Source organism: Nothobranchius furzeri, chromosome 1 (assembly GCF_043380555.1).
Source record: "Nothobranchius furzeri strain GRZ-AD chromosome 1, NfurGRZ-RIMD1, whole genome shotgun sequence".
Lineage (NCBI taxonomy): Eukaryota > Metazoa > Chordata > Actinopteri > Cyprinodontiformes > Nothobranchiidae > Nothobranchius > Nothobranchius furzeri.
Window position 1 is genome coordinate 88,135,913 of NC_091741.1, and position 21,703 is coordinate 88,157,615.

Sequence of the window (21,703 nt, forward strand, 5' to 3'; positions counted from 1 at the left end):
TTGATGTTCTTAACAAATAAATTAAATCAAATATACTGGTCAATAATGCCAAATATGTAAATTTGTGTTTCAGTCATTTTTATACTGGCTTAAAAATACTTCATTAAGTCTACTAAGCAGGGGTGTAGAACATTTTAAATAGGGCCAGCCCAGTAATGATCTCGGACCAAAATACAGGGGGAAGAAAGTCAAATAAAGGGGGGCAGAAGGAGATGTTTTTCCAGACGCCAAGAAAAATTAAATGCCAAATCCCCCTGCAAAGTGTGTCACTGAGAGTTTAAAGCAAAAATTATTTTTGTGCAAATATTGGTGTAGTTATTAAAATGCAGCAGTTGCTGGATTGGTGCTGATCAAGGTGGAGTGCATCAAATAAAACAATATTAACATAAAGGTGAGACGTATCATATATCCCACAATAATGAAATCTTCATCTCCATAAAGCTTTTCAGCAGATGGAAGCATGAAGTGCTCCAAAATCAGATAGCTAGCTGCATTGACCCTGCCCTTGATAAAACACAGTTGACCAACACCAGCAGCTGACATGGCACCCTAGACCATCACTGACTGTGGGTACTTGACACTGGACTTCAGGCATTTCCCTCTGCCCAGTCTTCCTCCAGACTCTTGACACCTTGATTTCCAAATGACATGCAAAATTTGCTTTCATCCGAAAAAAGTACTTTGGACCACTGAGCAACAGTCCAGTGCTGCTTCTCTGTAGCCCAGGTCAGGTGCATCTGCCGCTGTTTCTGGTTCAAAAGTGGCTTGACCTGGGGAATGCGGCACCTGTAGCCCATTTCCTGCACACGCCTGTACACGGTGGCCCTGGATGTTTCTACTCCAGACTCAGTCCACTGCTTCCGCAGGTCCCCAAGGTCCCTGGAATCGGCCCTTCTCCACAATCTTCCTCAGGGTCCGGTCACCTCCTCTTGTTGTGTAGTTTTTTCTGCCACACTTTTTCCTTCCCACAGACTTCCCACTGAGGTGCCTTGATTCAGCACTCTGGGAACAGCCTATTCATTCAGAAATTTCTGTGTCTTACCCTCTTGCTTGAGGGTGTCAATGATGGCCTTCTAGACAGCAGTCAGGTTGGCAGTCTTACCCATGATTGTGGTTTCGAGAAATGAACCAGGCTCGGAGTTTTTAAAAGTCTTTTGCAGGTGTTTAGAGTTAATCCGTTGATTCAGATGATTAGGTTAATAGCTCGTTTAGAGAACCTTTTCATGATATGCTAATTTTTTGAGATAGGAATTTGGGGTTTTCATGAGATGTATGCTGAAATCAATATTAGAAACAATAAAAGGCTTGAACTACTTCAGTTGTGTGTAATGAATCTAATATATGTGAAAGTCGTATGTTTATCAGTACATTACAGACAATAATGAACTTTATCACAATATGCTAATTTTTTTAGAAGGACCTGTACATAAAACTTAAATGTCACACATTCCACACTGCAATAATATTGGTGTTGAGCAATGAATGGTTTTCCTTTAATTTTACATTTTTTTTTATAAGAAGTGAGAAGGACCAAAGAGCTAGCCTAGTGAACTAGACCAAATTCTTGCTTTGCAAAGAATGGTCTAGGCACGCTCCATTGGAACCTCAGCAGCTCCAACCAGGACTCTGGCTAGCCAATCACAGCTCTCTAGAGGGGTTTCAAACACATAAAGAGCTGTGATTGGTCCATAATGGTGGGCCAATCATAGTGCTCTATCTGCTTAGTGAACAAATCACAGAGCTTTATCGCTTTGTGGGCCAATCAGGGCACTCTATATGCCTGGTGGGTGGGATGATGCAACAGAGTGAAACAAGAGTATGTCACATTCATTGTCCAGTGGAATGTGGAGATCATTTGAAAGACAACGGTAGAACCCGCCCCACAACCGAGAGCCGTCAATGGAGCATGGCCAGACTAAATAATACATTTATTTAGTCTGGCTTGCCAGGCTACCAAAGAGCAGTATGAGTGGGAAAGAAGAAGCTGGAAGCACCAGCGTGCTCTGCAGGCTGCCCAAAAAGAACTGGTCCTACCAGAACACAAACTCATAACTGAATGTTGCACTTGTTGTGGTTGAAAGCAGAGAATGATCCAGCGGCTGCTTGAACAAATAAAGGCTTTAACACAGGTTTTAGCTGCTGATAAAACCACAAGGCACCTCATATATTGACATGGCAAGACATTCAGGTGCTTGACTCGGACAGTGCTGCATTGAGTCCACTTCTAGAGTTTACAGATGCTTTTTCTGCTGAAGAGTGTGTGACCATTTCATGTGTTAAGCCTGTTCTTCAGAGGTTTAACGATGAACTTTTCAAAGTAAAAGAGAGTGACACTCAGCTGACCAAAGACATCAAAACAGCAATACTTGACTACATGAACAAAAGCTACAAAGACAGCATCACAGAGAGGCTAAATAACATGGCTTCTCTACTTGATCCACGTTTTCGCACAGAATGTTTCAGTGAGAGTGAGAGCGAAGACATCAAAGTTCAGGTCATGAGTGAACTGGAGCATCTTGTGTCACACCAGGGTAGCACAGCCACAGGTGTTTCAGAAACACTTCCCACATCTGCTGGAGACCAAACAAGTCAGGAAGCTGCTAAAAAGCCAAAAAAAGAGTATCGGGAGCTATTTGAAGGGACCTATTAGTGGCAAGACAGATGTAACTGCAGAAAGGTTATTATCTGAACTGAGCAGTTATGTGAATTAGGGCTGCAACAACGAATCGATAAATTCGATGAAAATCGATTACTAAAAGCGTTGGCAACGAATTGCGTCATCGATTCGTTGTGTCGCACAACTCTTCCAAAAGCGCCCCCCCCCCCCCCTTCCCGCCCGCCGTTGCGCGCAGACCAGAGCAAGTCAGATCAGCGCGAGGAAGAGCCGCAGATCAGCGCGAGGGAGAGCCGGCAGATCAGCGCGAGGGAGAGCCGCAGATCAGCGTGAGGGAGAGCCGGTACCGGCAAATCAGCGCAAGGGAGAGCCGGTACCGGCAGATCAGCGCAAGGGAGAGCCGCAGATCAGCGTGAGGGAGAGCCGGTACCGGCAAATCAGCGCAAGGGAGAGCCGGTACCGGCAGATCAGCGCAAGGGAGAGCCGCAGATCAGCGCGAGGGAGAGCCGGTACCGGCAGATTAGCGCGACGGAGAGCCTGCAGACTTGCGCTGCTGCGAACCGGCTCCGCATTGTTGTGCAGCAATCCAGGCAGCTGCCTCCAGCGCACGGTCCATTCTCAAAGTGGCGCAACCAAAAAACTATAATTAGCACACGATCATTCTTGTCTGCACATGTTCTCTATTTTCTGTCTTATTTGTGCCTGAAGCGCGCTACTGCGGAGCTCATCACCTGTGCTGTGGTGATGTCACCTCAAGCAGCATCGAAAACGCGCTCTGCGGTCAGGAGATCCCTTTGATCTGCTCAAAAGTAACTGATGAGGTGAAAAGGTAAGAATCCAGGCAACAGATTTTCTGGAGGATTATGAGGAGATGCAGGAAGGTGAGAGACAGACAGGACAGGAAAATAGTTAAATAAAAACAAGAAAACAAAACAAAGTGTTGAAAAGTAAAATGTAGGTAGATTTATCTCCACTACACGTTTTTACCTGTAAAAAACAATAAGTTATACACATGTTATATTTATACATCTGATACAATTCAGATCACCTTCAAAACTCAGTCACACACCCAGGGCCGTTTCAAGACATTTTGGGGGCCAAGGCAAAATGCCTTAAATATGCAAAAATATGCAAAATATTTACATATGAATTGTTTTAGAGCCCTTTTATTGGCAGAATCTGATATTAATTTAGTTCTTACAAAAAATGGGTCCCAACATTGTTTGTGTGGCGTTGCCATAGTGTGACGTCATAGGCACAGATCCCCTGTCCTCTTGTTTGGAAATGGAAATATGATCACCCTACATTAAACAAACTGTCCACCTGGGCTTTTGCGCTGCACAGAGACGCTTCGCTGCCTATGACTTAAAGTCAGTTGAGAGTCAGTCTCATGCAGACTGACCAATGAAGAGAGGGCCTCAAGTTAAGACCCTCTCCTCATTGGTCAGTCCACACGAGGTGGGTCAAAGGTTACTCTGGGCGGGTTACGTGTTGTCAGGCATTCAAGTACTGAGTATATTTACTGCATATTACAGTAAAATATTCTGTATGTGACCACATTATGGTGATCCTCGGGTCGTGATGATGGAGCCCTTGAATATTGTTGCCCAGGGTACAACAAAGTGTTAATCTGGCCCTGGTTCCGCCGTCACATTCCCGCAGAAACTGGTTGATCACACCGGGGCCAGACTACTAGCATGTGGTTTCACAACCACAATGTCCTCGGAAGCAAAAAACGCTTTTAAAAGGGAGGGAGGAGTCCTAACTGTTGCTGCAGGCGTGTTGTGTGAGAGTGCAGTTATATACTGGTTAATATATTTTTGGGTTCAGTTGCTTTCATGTGGCCTAATGTGAGTCTATTTGGGATCATTGGAATGATCAGCAGCATTTCTTGATGTGACTTTATGGCAGTTGCCCAGGGCATCATCGCAAGGAGGATGGCATTCATTTACTTTTGTTTTATTTGGTATTTTTTCAGTCATTTTTGGAAATAGTGATCAATTTTGATTAATTCACAGCCTGTGTTTAATTACATTTAAAATAAATGTCAACAGATGAGATCAAACAAAACAGATGAGAATTGCCCTTAAGCTGTTTAACTTCGACCAAGCATTTTAGGTCACAGATAGATGTAGCTTAGGGTATCTGTCTATACACCTTATAAGACAATTTAGGTGATGGCATGTTGTTTTTCTGCTATTGAACTGTTTTCTAATAATGTTGTGTTAAATAAAGTGAAGGAAGGAGGGAAATAACGTTTCCCTAGCAGTTTTTAAAAATTACCCCATTTAATCCGATTAATCGTGTCGAGACCCCATCCGATTAATCGATTATCCAAATAATCGTTTGTTGCAGCCCTAATGTGAATAGTCCACCAGCAGACAGTGAGTGTGATCCTCTTTTGTGGTGGAAGGTTCACACAGTAAACTTTCCCAACATCAGCAGATTAGCTAGGAAGTACCTCTGCATTCCAGCAAGTAGCTCTGCATCTGAAAGGTTGTTCAGTACAGGTGGAAACGTAACTTGTCAACGATCCTCCCTTAAGCCCATATCTGTGAACATGTTGGTGTTTCTGACATGTTTATTTATTTACTCGAGAGTTTGAGTTTTATGTTGCAAAGCAACTCTTTTAAGTTATTAGATATTGCACATGGTTATGCTCAGGAGGATATTTCAGCCCATTTGCACAAACATTTTAATGTAGTTTTGATGCATGTAAAAACTGCTGCTTAAGTGAAAATATATTGGTAGGCTCTTTGCACTAATAAAGTTGTGAATAAGTAATTTGTCTCACATCAGTCATATCGTCAAGTTATATAGTTATCGCTAATTTTCAAATATATACCGTGATAAATATTTTTGGCTATATGGCCCTGCCCTAGTTCTGAGATTATTACAATCACTGTGACATGACTAAACAATTACACATCACCCCCACACTCTCTTAAACAAGCAAACAATTGGTGAAAAGATGAAAAAAAAATATCGGTTGATAATATCGGACTGATACCGATATGGTAAAAAATGACTAACATTGGCCGATACCGATGCCGATAGATTGTCCATCCCTAGTTTTGAAAATGGATCAAAGTGCGATATCTGTTACAATCTTTGTTATAGACTCAGTGCAGAAATGCAACAGAATGAGCGCTCTCACCTCAGACCTATGGACTCATTTTTCTTTGTTTACATTGATTACATTGGGGCAGAATGAGAGAATAAATGGATCACATACACGCTGAATGTGCTTTATACATTTGTGCCTTAGGGAACCTTTGTTTTTTTTAACCATCAATTTGTTTAAGAAATGGTTGGACATGTGTTAGTTACATAGCTATCAAATGTAAGCAGTGTACACATGTTAAACTAGGCTAATTGTTAAGCATGATGCTAAGATGTGTGTGTTAGTTGTGTAGTTTTCTCCTGTATTATGCAGTTTTGGGGATAAAATAAAATTTTTTCATATGTTAGAATTGTTTTTTTAAATAACGGAAGAAATCAGGAAATCTTCAAGAAAGAGGAAACTTCCCTCATGCCCTACGTCATGTTTCCATCACAAACCCATTAAGTATCTCTACACTAAATAATTTCCAAGCCACATATGTTCCACAGTTTCTGTTGTATAGTATTTCTGCTAATAGTAATGATAATTTCAGGAAAACAAAACTTTCATGTACATCTGTAGTTGAGATGCCAGATGTGGATGAAGATGAATCACCATAACAGCTGCAGGAAGTTTATCTACAGTTCAAATGAAGTTCTAGTTTGATTTCAGTATTTTTTCTTACAGTTTTTATTTACTTTTATTTGATGCTTGAATAAGTTTTTGAAAATCTGATATATTTATATGAAAATCTGATATATTTATACTTTGAGATTCTTCAGATGAAGGGCCATCTACCGTCACCAGCAATATAGGCAATGTTAGAGACAGGATGCAGCTGAAGATGCTCCACAATTTCTAGACTCTTGGTGAACAGAGTCAGACCCAGGTACAGTCAACCCACACCCAGATTTATCCCTACAAGAACCCCTGGCTATCAGCTGCCTCTCACAACCAGCTTGACAAAAAAATTAAATAAAAATAAATAAATAAATAATTGGCAACAAGCAGCAGAAGGAGGCATGACATATCAACAATTTCTGGAGAAGCTGTGTACACAGCTGCTTGGTGTGAATGAAAACCCTCCAGTGACCTCCACTCAAGGTCACATCCCTGGCCCCTGGACCAGTGAAGAAGGACAAAGCACTGAGTGTAGGTCAGTGGAGAAAAATGGTGCATTCTGTCCCCAAAACAAACCACACCCTGGATGTGCAAAAAAGGGGGGTTGTCTGCAACAGAACAGAAACTGCTTTGCAGACTACCACAGCAGCTAAAAACACTGGAACACTGTCAGAAAATACCACTTGAAACGGACACAGTGAAGGTTGTACATAAAAAAAATAAATAAATCAGTACAAGGTTGTAATTAGGGATGGGTACCTTTGACATTTGAATCGATCCGGTACTAATTACCGGTACCTACGAATCGATACCGGTACTTAACGGTACCAATTTTTGATACTTTTGAGTGTTTATTATTTTAATTCTCTTATATAATTAAATATATATTTTTCTCAATATATAACAATATTTGATAAATATCACGATAAATAACATACAACTGTTTGTATTTTAACATTGCCCTTGTAGTTTTATAAGCTGATGATTAAACTGAAGCAAACATCTTTACTGTGAACTAAATTTACTGTGTATCTTCATTCCTTTTGCCATCTTTTTTCATTTGATTTTTCCTACTGGGAAGATAGAATTTCCGAGGAGAAAGCGAATGCACCATTAGCTGATAACAATGGTAGCAATGGAAGCTAACATATCAAGCTAACGATATCTTAAACAGTTTATTTAGCTGCTGGAGCAGATTAAAACGATGCCTCACACTTAGATCGTCACTGGTTTTGTCTTCACCCGTCACATTTAGTAAAGTGAAGCCAAACTTTAGAGCGCGTTCATGTTGTTCTAGTCGGAAATTCGGAGTTGCGAGGAGAAAGCGAACGCACCATTAGCGAAACGGAAGCTAACATATCAAGCTAATTATATTTACCTACCGGAGCAGATTAAGATGAGGATGTCTCACTTAGATAGTTGTCGCTGGTTTCATCATCCAGTTACCCATCACATTTAGTGAAGTGGACCCAAGCTTTAGCCTGCGTTCTCTCTACCATGCTGCTCTGTTTACAACTGGTTCACAGCAAGCGACAACAAAACGCTCTTGCGCATGCGCAGCTGTCTTGGCACGTTCTCGTTATGATGGACGGGTACCGAAACGAGGCACCGTTTGAAATGACGTGAATCGGTGCTCGGTCTGTACTATGGAATTCGGTCGGTACCTTAAAAAGTACCAAATTCGGTACCCATCCCTAGTTGTAATACATTTACGTTTCATTTCTGCAATTTCAGAAATTTTGTCCATGTAAATTTTCTATTCATATATTTCTGAAGAAAAATCTAATCCATTTTTCTGTTATTACATGTTGTTTTGAGGTATTTAAACACAATAAGTGCAAAATCTTTACAGATACAGAAAACTATGCTTGCCCTGAAAAAAGGTAATTTTTTTGTGCTCATAGGATCGTTTTTGACAGATTTATTGAAAGAGAAAGACAAAAAATGTCCAGGCAGACTTGAACAAGAACAAAATATTTCAGTAGTTTACTTGTTTTGCCTGACTTTGAATTAAGCAGTTTTATGGACTCTGAGCTGTTGTATTTTGGTATTGGAATTTTTGTTATTTAACTTGCAGATAATTGTGTGCTTTGGTGGAGGAAAAAAAAACATTTATGAAATGTTTTTCCTCCACCTATGTATTGTGCTTCTACGGTTCTTTGCTGAGCAACATGTGCTCCTCTGGCAGAAGAACCCCAATTTTAAATCATTTATAATAAATTATGTACAAATCAGTTTTATTATAATCAATGAAAAATGAGAAAAAACAAAGATGAATACTTACAATCTGCTCTGGGAGCTGCTGTCTTGAGAGCTGTCACTCATTGTCACATCTGTATCATCCAGCCTGGATCGTGGTCCAGGACCTCCAAATCCCCCAGAGTGGCCTCCTCTCTGACGGTCTCTTCGAGATCGGTCAAATGATCGACCCTTGTGAGAGCCTCTGCCTTTGCGGTTTCGAAATGGTTGTGTCCTGTCATCATGCTCTGTAAAAAAACAAAAACAATAACCTTACAGATATAATAAAAGTTCTGAGGCCAAGCAAAGTCTCTCTCCATTGTGTAAATCAATTTGAAATCAATATCTTAATTGTCCAAGATGCACACATTTTATTTATATGTGTTTTTCAGCAATATAGAAAACTGGGAACATTTCTACATTTAAAGCAAACTTTCACTGTTGCATCACGTAGGGCTGGACAACAATTTATTTGTTCAATCTATTTATCGATAGACATGTGGTGTGATAGAAAAAAATCAATGGGTCTATAAAACTTTGATTGAAGTTTTCTTTTTTCATTATAACCTATCAAGTAGCAGCATACTAGACTCACTACTTACTCCTAACCAATCAAAACCACAGACTCAAGCACGCTACTTCACCAGGCCCTCCCCTCAAGCCAAAGCAGAGCACGAGGCAGCCGCAGCAAGATGTCTAGGGCTGCCGCGATTAGTCGACTCGTCACGACGACGCTATCAAATAAAATAGACTCATTTTATTGAAATTTTTTAAATCTAGCCTTCTGCGGCACGTTCGGCGTTTGCTTCCCACCTTTCTGCTCAGCCGTCGCTTTAGCTCCGAGGCACATGCGCACTAGTGGCCATCCAGTGCAGCTTTCGTCACCGGAGAAAGAAAACATGGGGAGTCGGAAACATAGCTCAAAGGTTTGGGAGCATTATACAAATTCAAAAGAAAGGCGCGTAGATTTCAAATTCTGCAAAGTGAAACTCTCCTTTCACGGGAGCACATCGGCGATGCACGAGTATCTTAAGAGGGGCTGCATGGTGGCGCAGTTGTTAGCACTGTTGCCTCGCAGCACAAAGGTTGCAGGTTCGAAACTTGGCTGCGGCCTTTCTGCGTGGAGTTGCGTGTTCTCCCCATGCATGTGTGGGTTTCCTCCGGGTACTCCGGTTTCCCCCACAGATCACAACATGCCATATAGGTTATAAAAAATTGTAAGTCGCTTTGGATAAAAGCGTCTGCCAAATAAATAAACATAATAAACATAAGAGAACGCTTGCCATGAGTCGCCTCGGTAAGTTTCCCTTTTGTTAGCTGCTAACATCAACAGAGAGTTACTTGTATTTATAGGTGTAGCAACACCAGTAGTGGTGGTGATTTTATTACTTTTAGAACACGTGTGTATTTCACGTATTTTTGCTCAAATTACAAATGCTAATGATTGATCTCATCCTGCTACGTTACAGTGTTAATAAAAGTGCTCATCTTCAATGAATGAGTTTGTTACATGCACGCTTCAGCAAGCTAACGTCCTGACCGAGGGCTTTGTGAACATTTTGGACACTAGACTCCTGTCCGTGGTTGGTATCAAGGTTTCAAAGAGATGATCAAGCAGTTCAACCCAGGATGCCACGACAACTACCTATCAGGCTGATCCCATTTCACCACCATGATGGAAAAAATAAATTCAACAACTTTTAAGGTGTGTGTGTGCATCTTTGTCTCCGTTTCTCTCTAGACACAAGCCTGGCGGCCCGGCAGGCTTTGCTTGCCCACCCGCCAGGCTAAGCATCATGCCCCGCCCCCCTCCCTGACCCTACTGTGTCCGCTGACACGAACCGCGCGACGAAACTAGAGCTCCCCATCAGCTGATACTAGTGAGAAACAGCAGCGGAGCGTGTGCAACCCCCCCACCCTCACAGAGGAGCACTGCGGGACAGAGCGCATTTATCATTTATGTACAAAATTCCAGAAGGTAGTTACAACACAGGGAATCCATCTCAAGTAGGGCTGCACAATATATCGAAAAATTATCGTCATCGGGATAACAGGACGTGCGATAGGCCCATCGCAAAGCGCGTCAAAAACAGCGATAAATGTTTGGTTCAAACATTTCCATCCGTGTCATACATCAGCTTTTTGTAAACCAGCTGTTTTTTACGCGGAAGTATTATTTGACCAATCAAATGTAGTCCTTCTGATATGCAGCCAATCAGATGGGTCCGTTCACGTAATACGCCCGCCCCCTACGTAGACCCTTACCCCTAAATTCCACTATCTCCGCTCCGCCCCCGCTTTCCGTTGCCGCTCGCTTCCCTTGTTCGTCATGCTGGCTCAGATTAACGAACGCACTTTGTGCTGAGGTTTCTGGAATCAGCGCTGCTTTCAAACGTGAACGTGAGTCTGCTCTGTGTCGTTAAGCAGCTGATAATAACCGGGCTGACTCCGACACGTGCCGGTGAACCAACCCACCGTTAGCCCCAGGCTCCGGTTAGCTTCCAGCTAAAAGGCTACAGCACTCTCCTCCCAGTCCCACCCTGCTAAAGAGGGCCTGGAAAAGTTCCCCCACACATCAAAGTGATTTTTCCTTGATGAGCTTTCATAACCTTGTTAATCAGGATAGTTGATTTGCTGCTGCACATAAACTGTCAGTCAGAAGCTCTGCTAGCCGGTTATCTTAAGAGGAGCTAGTTCAATTTGTTAGCTTGTTATCAGAATAATAGTTGCAGTTTCATCATCTGAGCTGCTTTTTAAGATCTAGGTAAACTTGTTCAATTTGGGGTTAAAACCAAACATTTTCACATATTTTCCATGTAGTTTTTTTGCCAGTTCCTCTTCTGAAAGGTAGACAATTGTTTTTCTCTTTCCCTCAGAAAATCTTAATATTCTCCTAGTTTGGCCCAGCACAGATCACTTCCCAATTGCAGCAACAGCCTTATATCATAACCACATAAGTGGAGAAAATGTTCAGTAGCAATGAGAGAATTTGCTGTTGCATTTAAGTGATGTTAACTATTATTTGACACTTAAAGTAATTTTCTGATTTTTATTTATTTATTCAAAAACCCTGGTTAGGGATGTTTTTCTGTATTTGGAGCATCAGAAAATTTTTTATGGTGGTGGTGATGTTTTAAAGTCACTGAGAAACTGCATGCATGCAGTTTGTTGTTTTGCTGCTACTACAGTAGCAGGTGGAGCTGCATATTTTTGCAATAGAAATATGTTGTAATGGAATTCATGCATTAGTTTTTGTTTGCTTTGAACCCAGAGCAGACGTCACACCCCAGACAACATCAACAATGCATACTTTAGTATAGGGCTGCTCAATTAATCGAATTTTAATCACGATTACGATCTGAGTTTTGAACGATTATAAAAAACAAAACAAGCCGATTATTTGCTCCTCCCGCTTGCGCTGCCCTGAGTTGCAAATGAAGCGCTCCTCCACAGTGTTGCCAACTTGGCGACTTTGACGCTATTTCTAGCAGCTTTTCAGACCCCCTTCTTGACTTTTTAATCCCAAAAGTACCTGGCGAACATCTCAGAAACATCTCTGGTAACCCTTAGCTACTTTCTGGATAACTGTGGTCGACGTTTCCTGCAGGTTAGCTAAACACTCCGCCTGCACTCCGGACCGTTCTTCAGGACATTAGGAAAGGGAATGATGTAGTGATGTGTCGGTCGCTAAAGACAGCTCTCGGAGCCGCTCTGCTCCCTGTTGGAGTAACCAGAGTGAGTGACACACACACCGCACCTGCGGACTCCTGAGCCGCTAAAAACAGCTAAATGTGCGCGTGCGGCGCACTAAACACACGTGCAGCGTGCCCCTGATTGCTGTGAGACCGGGTTGGGGGGTGCAGCTGTGGTTGGGACAATTATTACATTAACTGATGGACTTGTAAATAAATAGTTTGTAAATAAGGTAGAAATAAGTTCCTCACGCTGGTGATAAATAATAACTAATCTCTCTGAGGACACCGTGCTAGTGCACTCTCCTACAGCACCTTGACACAACTCAATAAATGTTATGCAACATTTTGTGAACATCAATTTATTTGCATTTATTTGTTATAAATGCCACTGTATAATTCTTGCTGTCAGTATTTGCAAGATATTGGTATTTGGTTCTGTACTGGTTAGACTTAAATGAGTTAAACCAAGGTCTACAGCCCTTGGGTCATAGACTATGAGCTATAAGTATATTGGTCTTTTATACAGGGAATCAGGAGTTCTTTTAGTGATCATCTTGTTTCTTATTTTTGTCCTGATTGTGCCCTGAGCAATTTTATGACTGAATAAAAACAAATAAAATCAACATAAATTGAAAAATCGTCCTAAATAATCGTGATCTCAATTTCAGTCACCATAATCGTGATTATTATTTTTGCCATAATCGAGCAGCCCTACTTTAGTATTTGTTCATTTATCGTGAGTAATATCGATATTGCAATATTAAGCACTGTTATCGAATATCGCAGGTTTTCCTAATGTCGTGCAGCCCTAATCTCAAGTGTTCTCAATTTGGTTTGAAATGTATTCAAGGAGATAAGTTTGGTTAATTTCCAGTTTTCCTGTAACCTGTTCCATGACTATGGAGCAGTGAATAAAAGGAAATAAAAATGTAAAAGATTGTATTAAAAATGTTAAAGCTCATTTTTAGCCTGTTTATTTTAAAAGACCTCATATCTTCGTTTGATCGTTCTCTTAGGAGTATTACATGTTTTGAATAATCGGACCATTAACTGGTAACTAACAGTTACCAGAAACCACCACACAAGTACTAACTAAACAATCTATATCTAAAACGGGACTGATCAAACATCTGTGAGCAGATCTCACGTTACCTGCTTCTTGCACCGTGAGACCTGTGCTTGAGACCTCTCTCTTCACAACAAAATCTCCATAGTCTGAAGAAAAGCGGTGACAACAGCACAGATAAAAGGTTAATGCTACAGACATGTTTCTTACCGTTGTAGTAATGACCGCCGTCCGCCATGTTGCGTTACTGAAGGGGGGAATTACGGAGTGAAAATACCCCGCGGGCTTTGACCTTTCTTTCACAAAACACAGAACAGTGACACTAAAAACAGCTCAAACACTAAATCCTGTTAAAAAAAATAGCGTAGAAGCTGAACGAAGTGAACTTCGAACTCGCTAGTAACTTAGCTTAGCGAACACCTTCTGCTAACAAGTTGAGGTCATAGCGGAAATATACGTTTGCTCAACTTCCGTTTCCGGGGCATAATTTCCCCTGGAATTCAAATATATAACTCGCGCAAGAGAAAAGCCAGTCGGTCGTAACACATATTTATACGAATACATTTGAAAACTCGTTAGCTGTAGCTTATGCCGATACTATTAGTTGCACTTACTAGGTATTTTTTTCTGGACTCAAATCGGCTCCCTTTCCACAGCTAGTGAACAGAAGTATTCAATAGAACAAAATGTTAGTGCCTAACCTTCAGTCAACTAAAAACTAAAAAAAAAAAAACTTTCATTTTAAAAATATTTTAAGATATCTGTTAACACGAAAATGATGATGCTGCAACAGTAATTTAATTTTCAGTAGATGATATACTGAGTCAATAAATATAAATACAAGAGCAATACATTACAAGCTGCAGTTACAATAACCAATAAACGTCAAGTAACAGATGCCTTTATAATGCAGAAATATAAATTATTAACATTGTTTATGTCTCAGCAAACAATCTTAAACCTTTCATGAGAAATTATGATGCAGAACAGACCAAAGTGAGTCTGAATTTAGAAAAGTAAAGTTCAATTGCTGCTGAGTATTTCATATCCAACTAAGTTTTTGAGATTTCACCGGCTTCTGTGTTTGTTACTGTTTGTAAGCCCTAGTGCGAGCCATATCGGTAACTAAAAGAAAACCATATTCCTCATACACATACTTTTATTTCCTTATTTTTCATGCAAAACATGAATTTTATACAAATTTTATGAGCAACTTTATCAAGGTCATTGGAATTTTAAATTGTGACCATATAATCTAGTCTTTAATGGTAACAATACATCATCTGATTATCTATCAGATGCATTGAAATTAACATGTGACCATGGAAATGAGAAACATGTGCTCCAGCGGGGAGGAATCAAACCGTTAGTCACGTCTAAGTTTAGAACGACTCAATCGTAACAATACATAAGAATAAATGAAAATAATGTTGACATCGTAAAGACTAAACAAAGCTGGGACAAATATTTATTTCACTTACCATCATTTAGCACACGTGTCACCACGGCTAAGTTGGAGTAGCTTTTCCAAATCGGAATCATGTGGCCAATCTAGTAGAAAATCAGATAAATCTTACACTGTTGTTTGAAATACGTTGTTACTAAAAACAAAGAATCAACTCAAATGTGCGCAGCGCGAGACAATTACAACTTACACTTTAAACGGGTTTATCGGTTTTTAGTCTTTTGAACGGAACCCACTAGATGTTAGCGTTAGCAAGCTATTTACGTTAGCATGGCGGTTTTCGAGCTACACTCAGAAGCACAGTCTGACAACCATCGATATATGTCGGTTATATTGACGCTCAAAATAATTTCCCCCAGTTTCATAATATTTTAACTAAAACGTGAATTTTCTTCCCTCTAAGATGTTAGGTTGTGTTTGTCCCACACTTTTCCTCCTATGCACGCAGTTAATGACGTGACGCCACCTGCTGGGATCGACAGAGACCAGCAGGTGTAATGTCAAGATCATCCGAGATTTACATTTTTTTTAACGTATTGTTTGCTTCTTGCTTCATTTTCCAACAAATAATACAATGTTTAAAAAAACATAAAAAATATTTTTATTCTTGTCTGATAAATGTGTTTAGAATAGAATAGAATAGAATAGAATAGACCTCATTAATCCCACTGTGGGGAAATTCACTTGCTACAGCAGCACATACACTTAGAAAAGGAAGAAAGAAAAAATTAAAGCTGCAACCAGCGTCTTCTAGCCCTCGCTTGGTGTCACTCCGGCCTAGTGTCACAACCGTGGCTGTGAGTAGTATACGGACACTCACGAAATTTTATGCAGATAAGATGATAATTGAAGTATTGAGTCTGTGGCATGATGTCTGAATTCTCCATGCCCCCAAAGCCCTAGCTACCTTCTTCTTTAGAAACCTACTAATACTTGACACAAACTGACCCCTACATGTCAGCTATTGTTTAGCATTTATGTTGATTAGGTAAAAGAGATCAACCGCCAGGAGGCGACAAACACCCGAAAATCCCTTTTTCTTCTTTATGTTGTTTGACCAAATTTTCAGATAACGTCATTGTTTAGCATATATCAACATTTATGAATAAGCCCAATGGCATTTGGCATATCAGATTGATGATATAAAATGTTTTCCCTCAGGTGGATTCTTGGTCATTGATCATATCTAGCCAGTAGGATGCTATGTGTAAGAATGGGCTTGCATGTGTCTCTGCAGATGCTTAATAACTTTTAATAATTCTGTAAAACTAGCTAAATCCCAGTTGATGTCTCAGCTTGTGGCAACAAACAGCCACAGACCTCAGGTCCTTTTTAATGTTTTAAACTGTTTAATTAATCCTGTTAATGTTGGCGCTGTTGTACCTTCTCAGAGTTTGTGTGACAACTTCCTGAAATGTTTTTTCAAATAAAATTCTGCAGATCAATAATGGAAAAAACCATCAGAACCATATTCATCTGTGTAAAGAAAATCGCAATAGGAAAATTTGATTTTGCATTACCTTCAACTGAATATCTGTTCAGCTCTGTTTAAATCCCACTCGTTGTCCAGCAGACATCTGTGACAGAAGTTTAAGATTTTAGAAACACATTTGGTTATGTTACACCCCTATCTGGTCTAGCAGGTCCAGGAGGGAATAACACGGGATTAAAAGGTGAAAGGGAACCAACCAATGACTCATATTTTAAATAAAAGAGTCCCATAAAAAAGGAACTATGATGGTTAATTGAAAACTTTAAACACAGGGCACCTCCTTACTAATAATAAGGGAGGGAAAGCTATTCAAAACTAATATTTCAAACACTAAATAGAACATCCATCCATCCATCCATCCATCCATTGTCTGTACCCGCTTGTCCATGTAGGGTCGCGGGGGGGTGGGGTGGGGTGGGGGGGTATGGGGGTTCTGGTGCCTATCTCCAGCGGTCAATGGGCAATATGGCGGGGTACACCCTGGACAAAGTGCTGGTCCATCGCAGGGCAAGTCAGAGAAACACAGGACAAACAATCATGCACACACACACTCACGCCTAAGGACAATTTAGACAGACCAATCAACCTAACAGTCATGTTTTTGGACTGTGGGAGGAAGCCGCAGTAACTAAATAGAGCAGCGGCTCAAAACTCAGTTAACTATCTAAAGGACCAACTACTCAAAACAGCTCAAAACAATAAGTCCTCTGGACATAACTAAAGGTTACTCTTAGCTAAAGCCAAACAAAAAACAAAAGAGCACAACAGGCCAAATCTAAATTCTAAACCATCAACAGACTGGATCTGGGCTCCAAACTTCAAAACCAGAGAGACTAAAAGGGGCTTTAAAAGAGTATACAAGCAGCTGCTATTGTGCCTGGGAGAACAACAGACTAGCTCTGAGTTCCCCCTGTTGTCTGGAGAGAAGAAGAAGAAGAAGAAGAAGAAGAAGAAGAAGAAGAAGAAGAAGAAGAAGAAGAAGAAAATATCATTTCTATAGCGCCTCTCAAGATAAAAATCACGAGGTGCTTCACAAAAACAAAAAAAAAATGTTAAAATATAAAAAAGCATTTAGAAAATGTTTAAAAATATATTTAAAATGAGCAAAAATAGGCAATTGGGATTTAAAAGAAAAAATGTTAAGAAAGAGAGAGAGAGTGAATAGGAAAGAGGGAAAAATCAGTGGATCCTGAGGAAGGTGGAATAGGTGGGGAGAGCAGAATAAAGAGAGAGGGGTGAAGAAGGTCATACAAAAGCCAGCTTGAACAAGTGAGTCTTCAGATGCTTTTTGAAGGAGACCACTGAGTCCACTGATCTCAGGCTCAGGGGGAGAGAGTTCCAGAGTCTGGGGGCCACAGCAGCAAATGAGTGACAATGTGTAGTTCTTCCATTAACCTACAGCCATTGAAATGTTGTTGAGAATGAATTAAATGATGCCCAGTTGTTGAAAAATATTAAAATATATCCATACAAATTGGGACTAAAATAAACGGGAGTGGGTCTAAGTCTCTGGGTGACGCCATATTAGATGCTATGTTTTCTTATACGGGAGCCCATGAGGACAAACTGCATTTACTGATATGAAACAAATGGTTACAAATGTTTTGCCATTCATAAACGTTGTTTTACACATTTACCTCTTCACTCGTTGCCGGTGATGAAAGGGAGTCTGATGTTCATGTCGTTTTGCTGGAGGTTGCACTCCCAGGGATTTTTTTTTACCCCAATGGCCATCCATTGGTAAGGTCTTACTCGAACAGTACAATACCAATTGTTTGCAATGATTTAGGTATGTACCGCCCCATATTACCAGGGAAAATACACATTAGGCATGTTTCCACTACAAGAACTTCAGGGTAGATTTACAGGAACCTCCCGACATGCGTGTGCCTCCACCTGACTGGGCCGTCCGAACGGCCGTTTTTCGGGATGCTTTCAGGAATCTTCTGAGTACCTGTTCTGGAGTAGGTACTCTGAACGCCCGGTAGAGTAGCTGAGTGGAACCTCCGGTTAACTCACTCTGATTGGTTGTAACACAGTAGGAAATGACATTAGCAGACATCCAAAACAACCGGCAGCAGTAAAATTCAAAGAGTAGCTGGTGAAGCAGAATGGAAGCAATAAATAATAATAAAAACACGATCACGTTTCAAATTTAACTCCTGACACCGGAAAACTCAGTAGATTTCCCCCACAGCTGTTGAAAAAATGGGGAAATTCCTCCACAGACTTAATTAATGACCGGAAAAGGGTACTTTGCCAACTCCGGGTCAGGAGAGAGGTCGTCCACCAAGTGGAGGAGTTTAAGTATCTCGAGGTCTTGTTCACGAATGAGGGAAGGAGGGCGCGGTAGATCGACAGGTGGATTGGAGCAGCATCTGCAGTGATGCGGACGCTAAACCGACCTGTCGTGGTGAAGAGAGAGCTGAGCAAGAAAGCAAGGCTCTCAATTTACTGGGTTTCATAACACCCTCCCTATAAAAAAAAAAAAGAAATCAAGAAAGAATGTCAACACATACATTCAAACACAACACGACTTTCTTTCTTAACATATTTTACTTAATAAACAAAATTCAACTATTCTAGTCACCCCCTTGTTTTTTCTTTTTACTGTGATGGTAACAGTGAGTCTCTGCTAACTACCCAGGTGTTTTCTAAATAACTAAAACCCTGGATTTCATGTGGTTTACAGGTGAGCAGATTAAGCACAAATAAACCATTAAGATAGAGAGTTGACCCATTGATGAAGCCCGTCTCCTTACCTCTTGGGGTGATCCAGAGATGGTAGTGGGGTCTACCAAAGCTTACCTCCACGCCACAACACTACAGAGAATAACAAACAGGACATACCCCAAAGAGGAAAAGCCTCTTAACCCTACAAGGGGACGTCACTACAAAGCATACAAAAGGTGTAAAAACACAGAAACTGTTGGTTGATGTGCACAAACTGACAAGAGTTTCACCTTACCATACCATGGTCTGCAAATTTCTTCACTCGTCAGTGAAGGAACGGGAGAGACAACCCGCCATGACGTTTTCCACACCTCGTTTATGCCCGACATCAAGCTCATATTCTTGAAGGGATAGAGCTCAACGCATCAAAAGTTGGTTGTGGTTGAACATTTTGGAAAGAAGCCTCTCCCAGAACTAACATAAATGTCAAAACGCTGCAGTGCTAAGAGCAGAGCCAACGTCTCCTTTTCTATTGTTGAATAGTTTGTTTGATATGTTGTAAACTTTCTAGAAAAGTAGGCGATAGGATGGTTCAAACTGGCGTCATCTTCCTGATGAGCACGGCTCCCTCTTGGACAGACCTGGAGCTCTTAATATAGGAGCACTGCTGAGCAACAACCTACAGCTTTCAAAGGCAACCTGGACAACATCAATCCACAGAAACAGCCATTGGGACTTAACAAATTAGTTAGAGGGGAAGCTATAGTAGAAAAGTTTCGACAAAAGCACTGATAACACCCAACAAATCCCAGGAATCAGCATAGTTCTCTATGAGTCTTAGGTTATGGAACTGTTGTATGGAGTATTATCAGACTTTTTAATGCATGGAATTAAGTCTGGATTATGTCTGTCATTATGTGAAATCAATTCTAAGCTATTTTCCTGTGTTTAAAAAGTGTGTGTGTGTCTTTGCTGTTTCACCCTGAGGTCGTAAATTTTATGAGTTGGTACGGTCTCAGGGTTTTTGATGCAACCTTTCTGACATCTTGAGATGGGAGGGAGGCAAGAATTGTGTCTTGTTAGTCCAGGTGCATGAGCTAATAAACAGACCATGTACTTGTAAAATCGAGAAGATTGCTAAAACAAGCCATGTTGCCATGGAGATGCACCCCTGAAGAAGGCAGAGGGGAGGAGGACAGGGTGAATAAAAGGAAGATACTGGGTCTGTTCAAGAGAGAGAGCTTGATGGGATGAGTGAGAGTCAGTCAGTCATGGACTGAGCTTTTTGGAGAAAGGCTTTTGAGAGTTTTTAGGATTGCCTTTGATAGGAAGAGTTTGTGAGGTAGAGAGATGGAAAGAAAGAAGCTTTTGCTTTGAGCTTTTTGTCTGTGATAATCTGACCTAGTGTCATTTTTGGAGAGCTTATTCAGCTCAACTTTGCTATAACTCTGTTTATTGGCAAAGAGTTGTTTCACTTTTTAACCCGCTGTGTCGGGGTTTCGTTTGGATTATTATTCTTTTTTCATCTGTGTGAAATAAAACCTAGTTCCTCGGATTTGAGGAACGAAAAAGGATTTACGAGTGGGGTCTCCTCCTGTCGGTAACCAAGCAAAGGTGAGATGCTGGTTGTAAATTCCATCCCAAGGTGTTACTGATATAAGTTGTTTCCTCCATCCTAGGCTACAGGTAAAGTCAGTTGTCTCCTCAGTATAAAAGGAACAGCTGGCAAGAGTCTTAACCTGAAGTGTACATAAGCTTCATGGACTGGGGGTGTGTGTAGGTGTTTGCTCCTCCTTTGTGTCTGCTTAAACGAATTTTGGTCAGAATTAGAAGCCCTGGGTAATTTGGTGATTGCTAATCAACTCTCTACAAAGTAAGGGTGTTTGTTGGTCACTGATGCCACGCTCACTACACCGATTACAAGCCAAACCCTGAGATTTGAATAGCATCTAGAGGAGTGGAGCCAGCCCGGTAAACTGGCTTGCAACAGGAACCTCTATTTAAACAGATAACATCATACATAACCATGTACTACAACGTTACCTAAATAAGTGACGGTAGCTTTTACAAACTCCAGTCCTTGTGATCTTCCCAAGATGAGGTATGAACAACTATGTCATCTAGATGTGTACTACAGTTTCCCAAACCAGCTGTTACTGCATTCATTAGGCGTTGGAAAGTTGCTGGAGCATTTTGCATTCCAAACGGCATGACTGTATATTGGAGAAACGTGTCTGGAGTTACAAAAGCAGAGATTTCTGAAGCAGCTGGAGTTAAAGACACTTGCCAGTATCCTTTAGGAAGTCTATTTTTGAGACAGCATTCATCTTTTTCTGGGCTCTATATAGGTGCCCTTTGGCCATTTTATTGGCTTACTTTCCAACTCTTGGAAGCTGCAGTTAGTAAGCTTTTTCTGAACATCCTGATATTTTAGAACATTTTCACAACAATCAGTAAAATGTGGGGGTTCAACGTGTGATAAATCATCAGAAATAAGGTGTGATGTATGTGTTAATTACAAAATCATAAAGGGTTTCCTCAGTTTGTCTTCTCCCTCTAACTTTTTATCACGGTCTAGATGTCTGACAGTTACTGTAATAGGAAACGTACTAATAGGAAGACCGTGGCGGGGCCGTAGAAACGCAAGAAAAAATAAAGAAAAACAACAATAAAAACCCACCTACTATGTTAAATACACATAATACTAAAAAATATTGTAAAAACAACTCATGGTTT

The 21,703-nt window shown here is 40.7% G+C and overlaps 1 protein-coding gene across 2 annotated transcripts in view; it reads right to left on the minus strand.

The window, feature by feature from the left end:
- nxf1a (nuclear RNA export factor 1a) overlaps window positions 1-15,111 on the minus strand; it is a 40,051-nt gene extending 24,940 nt beyond the window's left edge. The window contains exons 1-4 of one of the 2 annotated variants that reach the window (XM_015947175.3): window positions 14,993-15,111; window positions 14,819-14,888; window positions 13,424-13,486; window positions 8,623-8,824 (exon numbers count right to left, since the gene is read on the minus strand). In XM_015947175.3, coding sequence (XP_015802661.3) covers window positions 8,623-8,824; window positions 13,424-13,486; window positions 14,819-14,879 — 326 coding nt within the window. In that variant the 5' untranslated portion in view covers window positions 14,880-14,888; window positions 14,993-15,111. Of the gene's footprint in view, window positions 1-8,622; window positions 8,825-13,423; window positions 13,487-13,547; window positions 13,778-14,818; window positions 14,889-14,992 lie in introns of those variants that run through there. The other variant, XM_015947183.3, reaches the window with a different exon arrangement.
- Window positions 15,112-21,703: the final 6,592 nt, after the last annotated feature.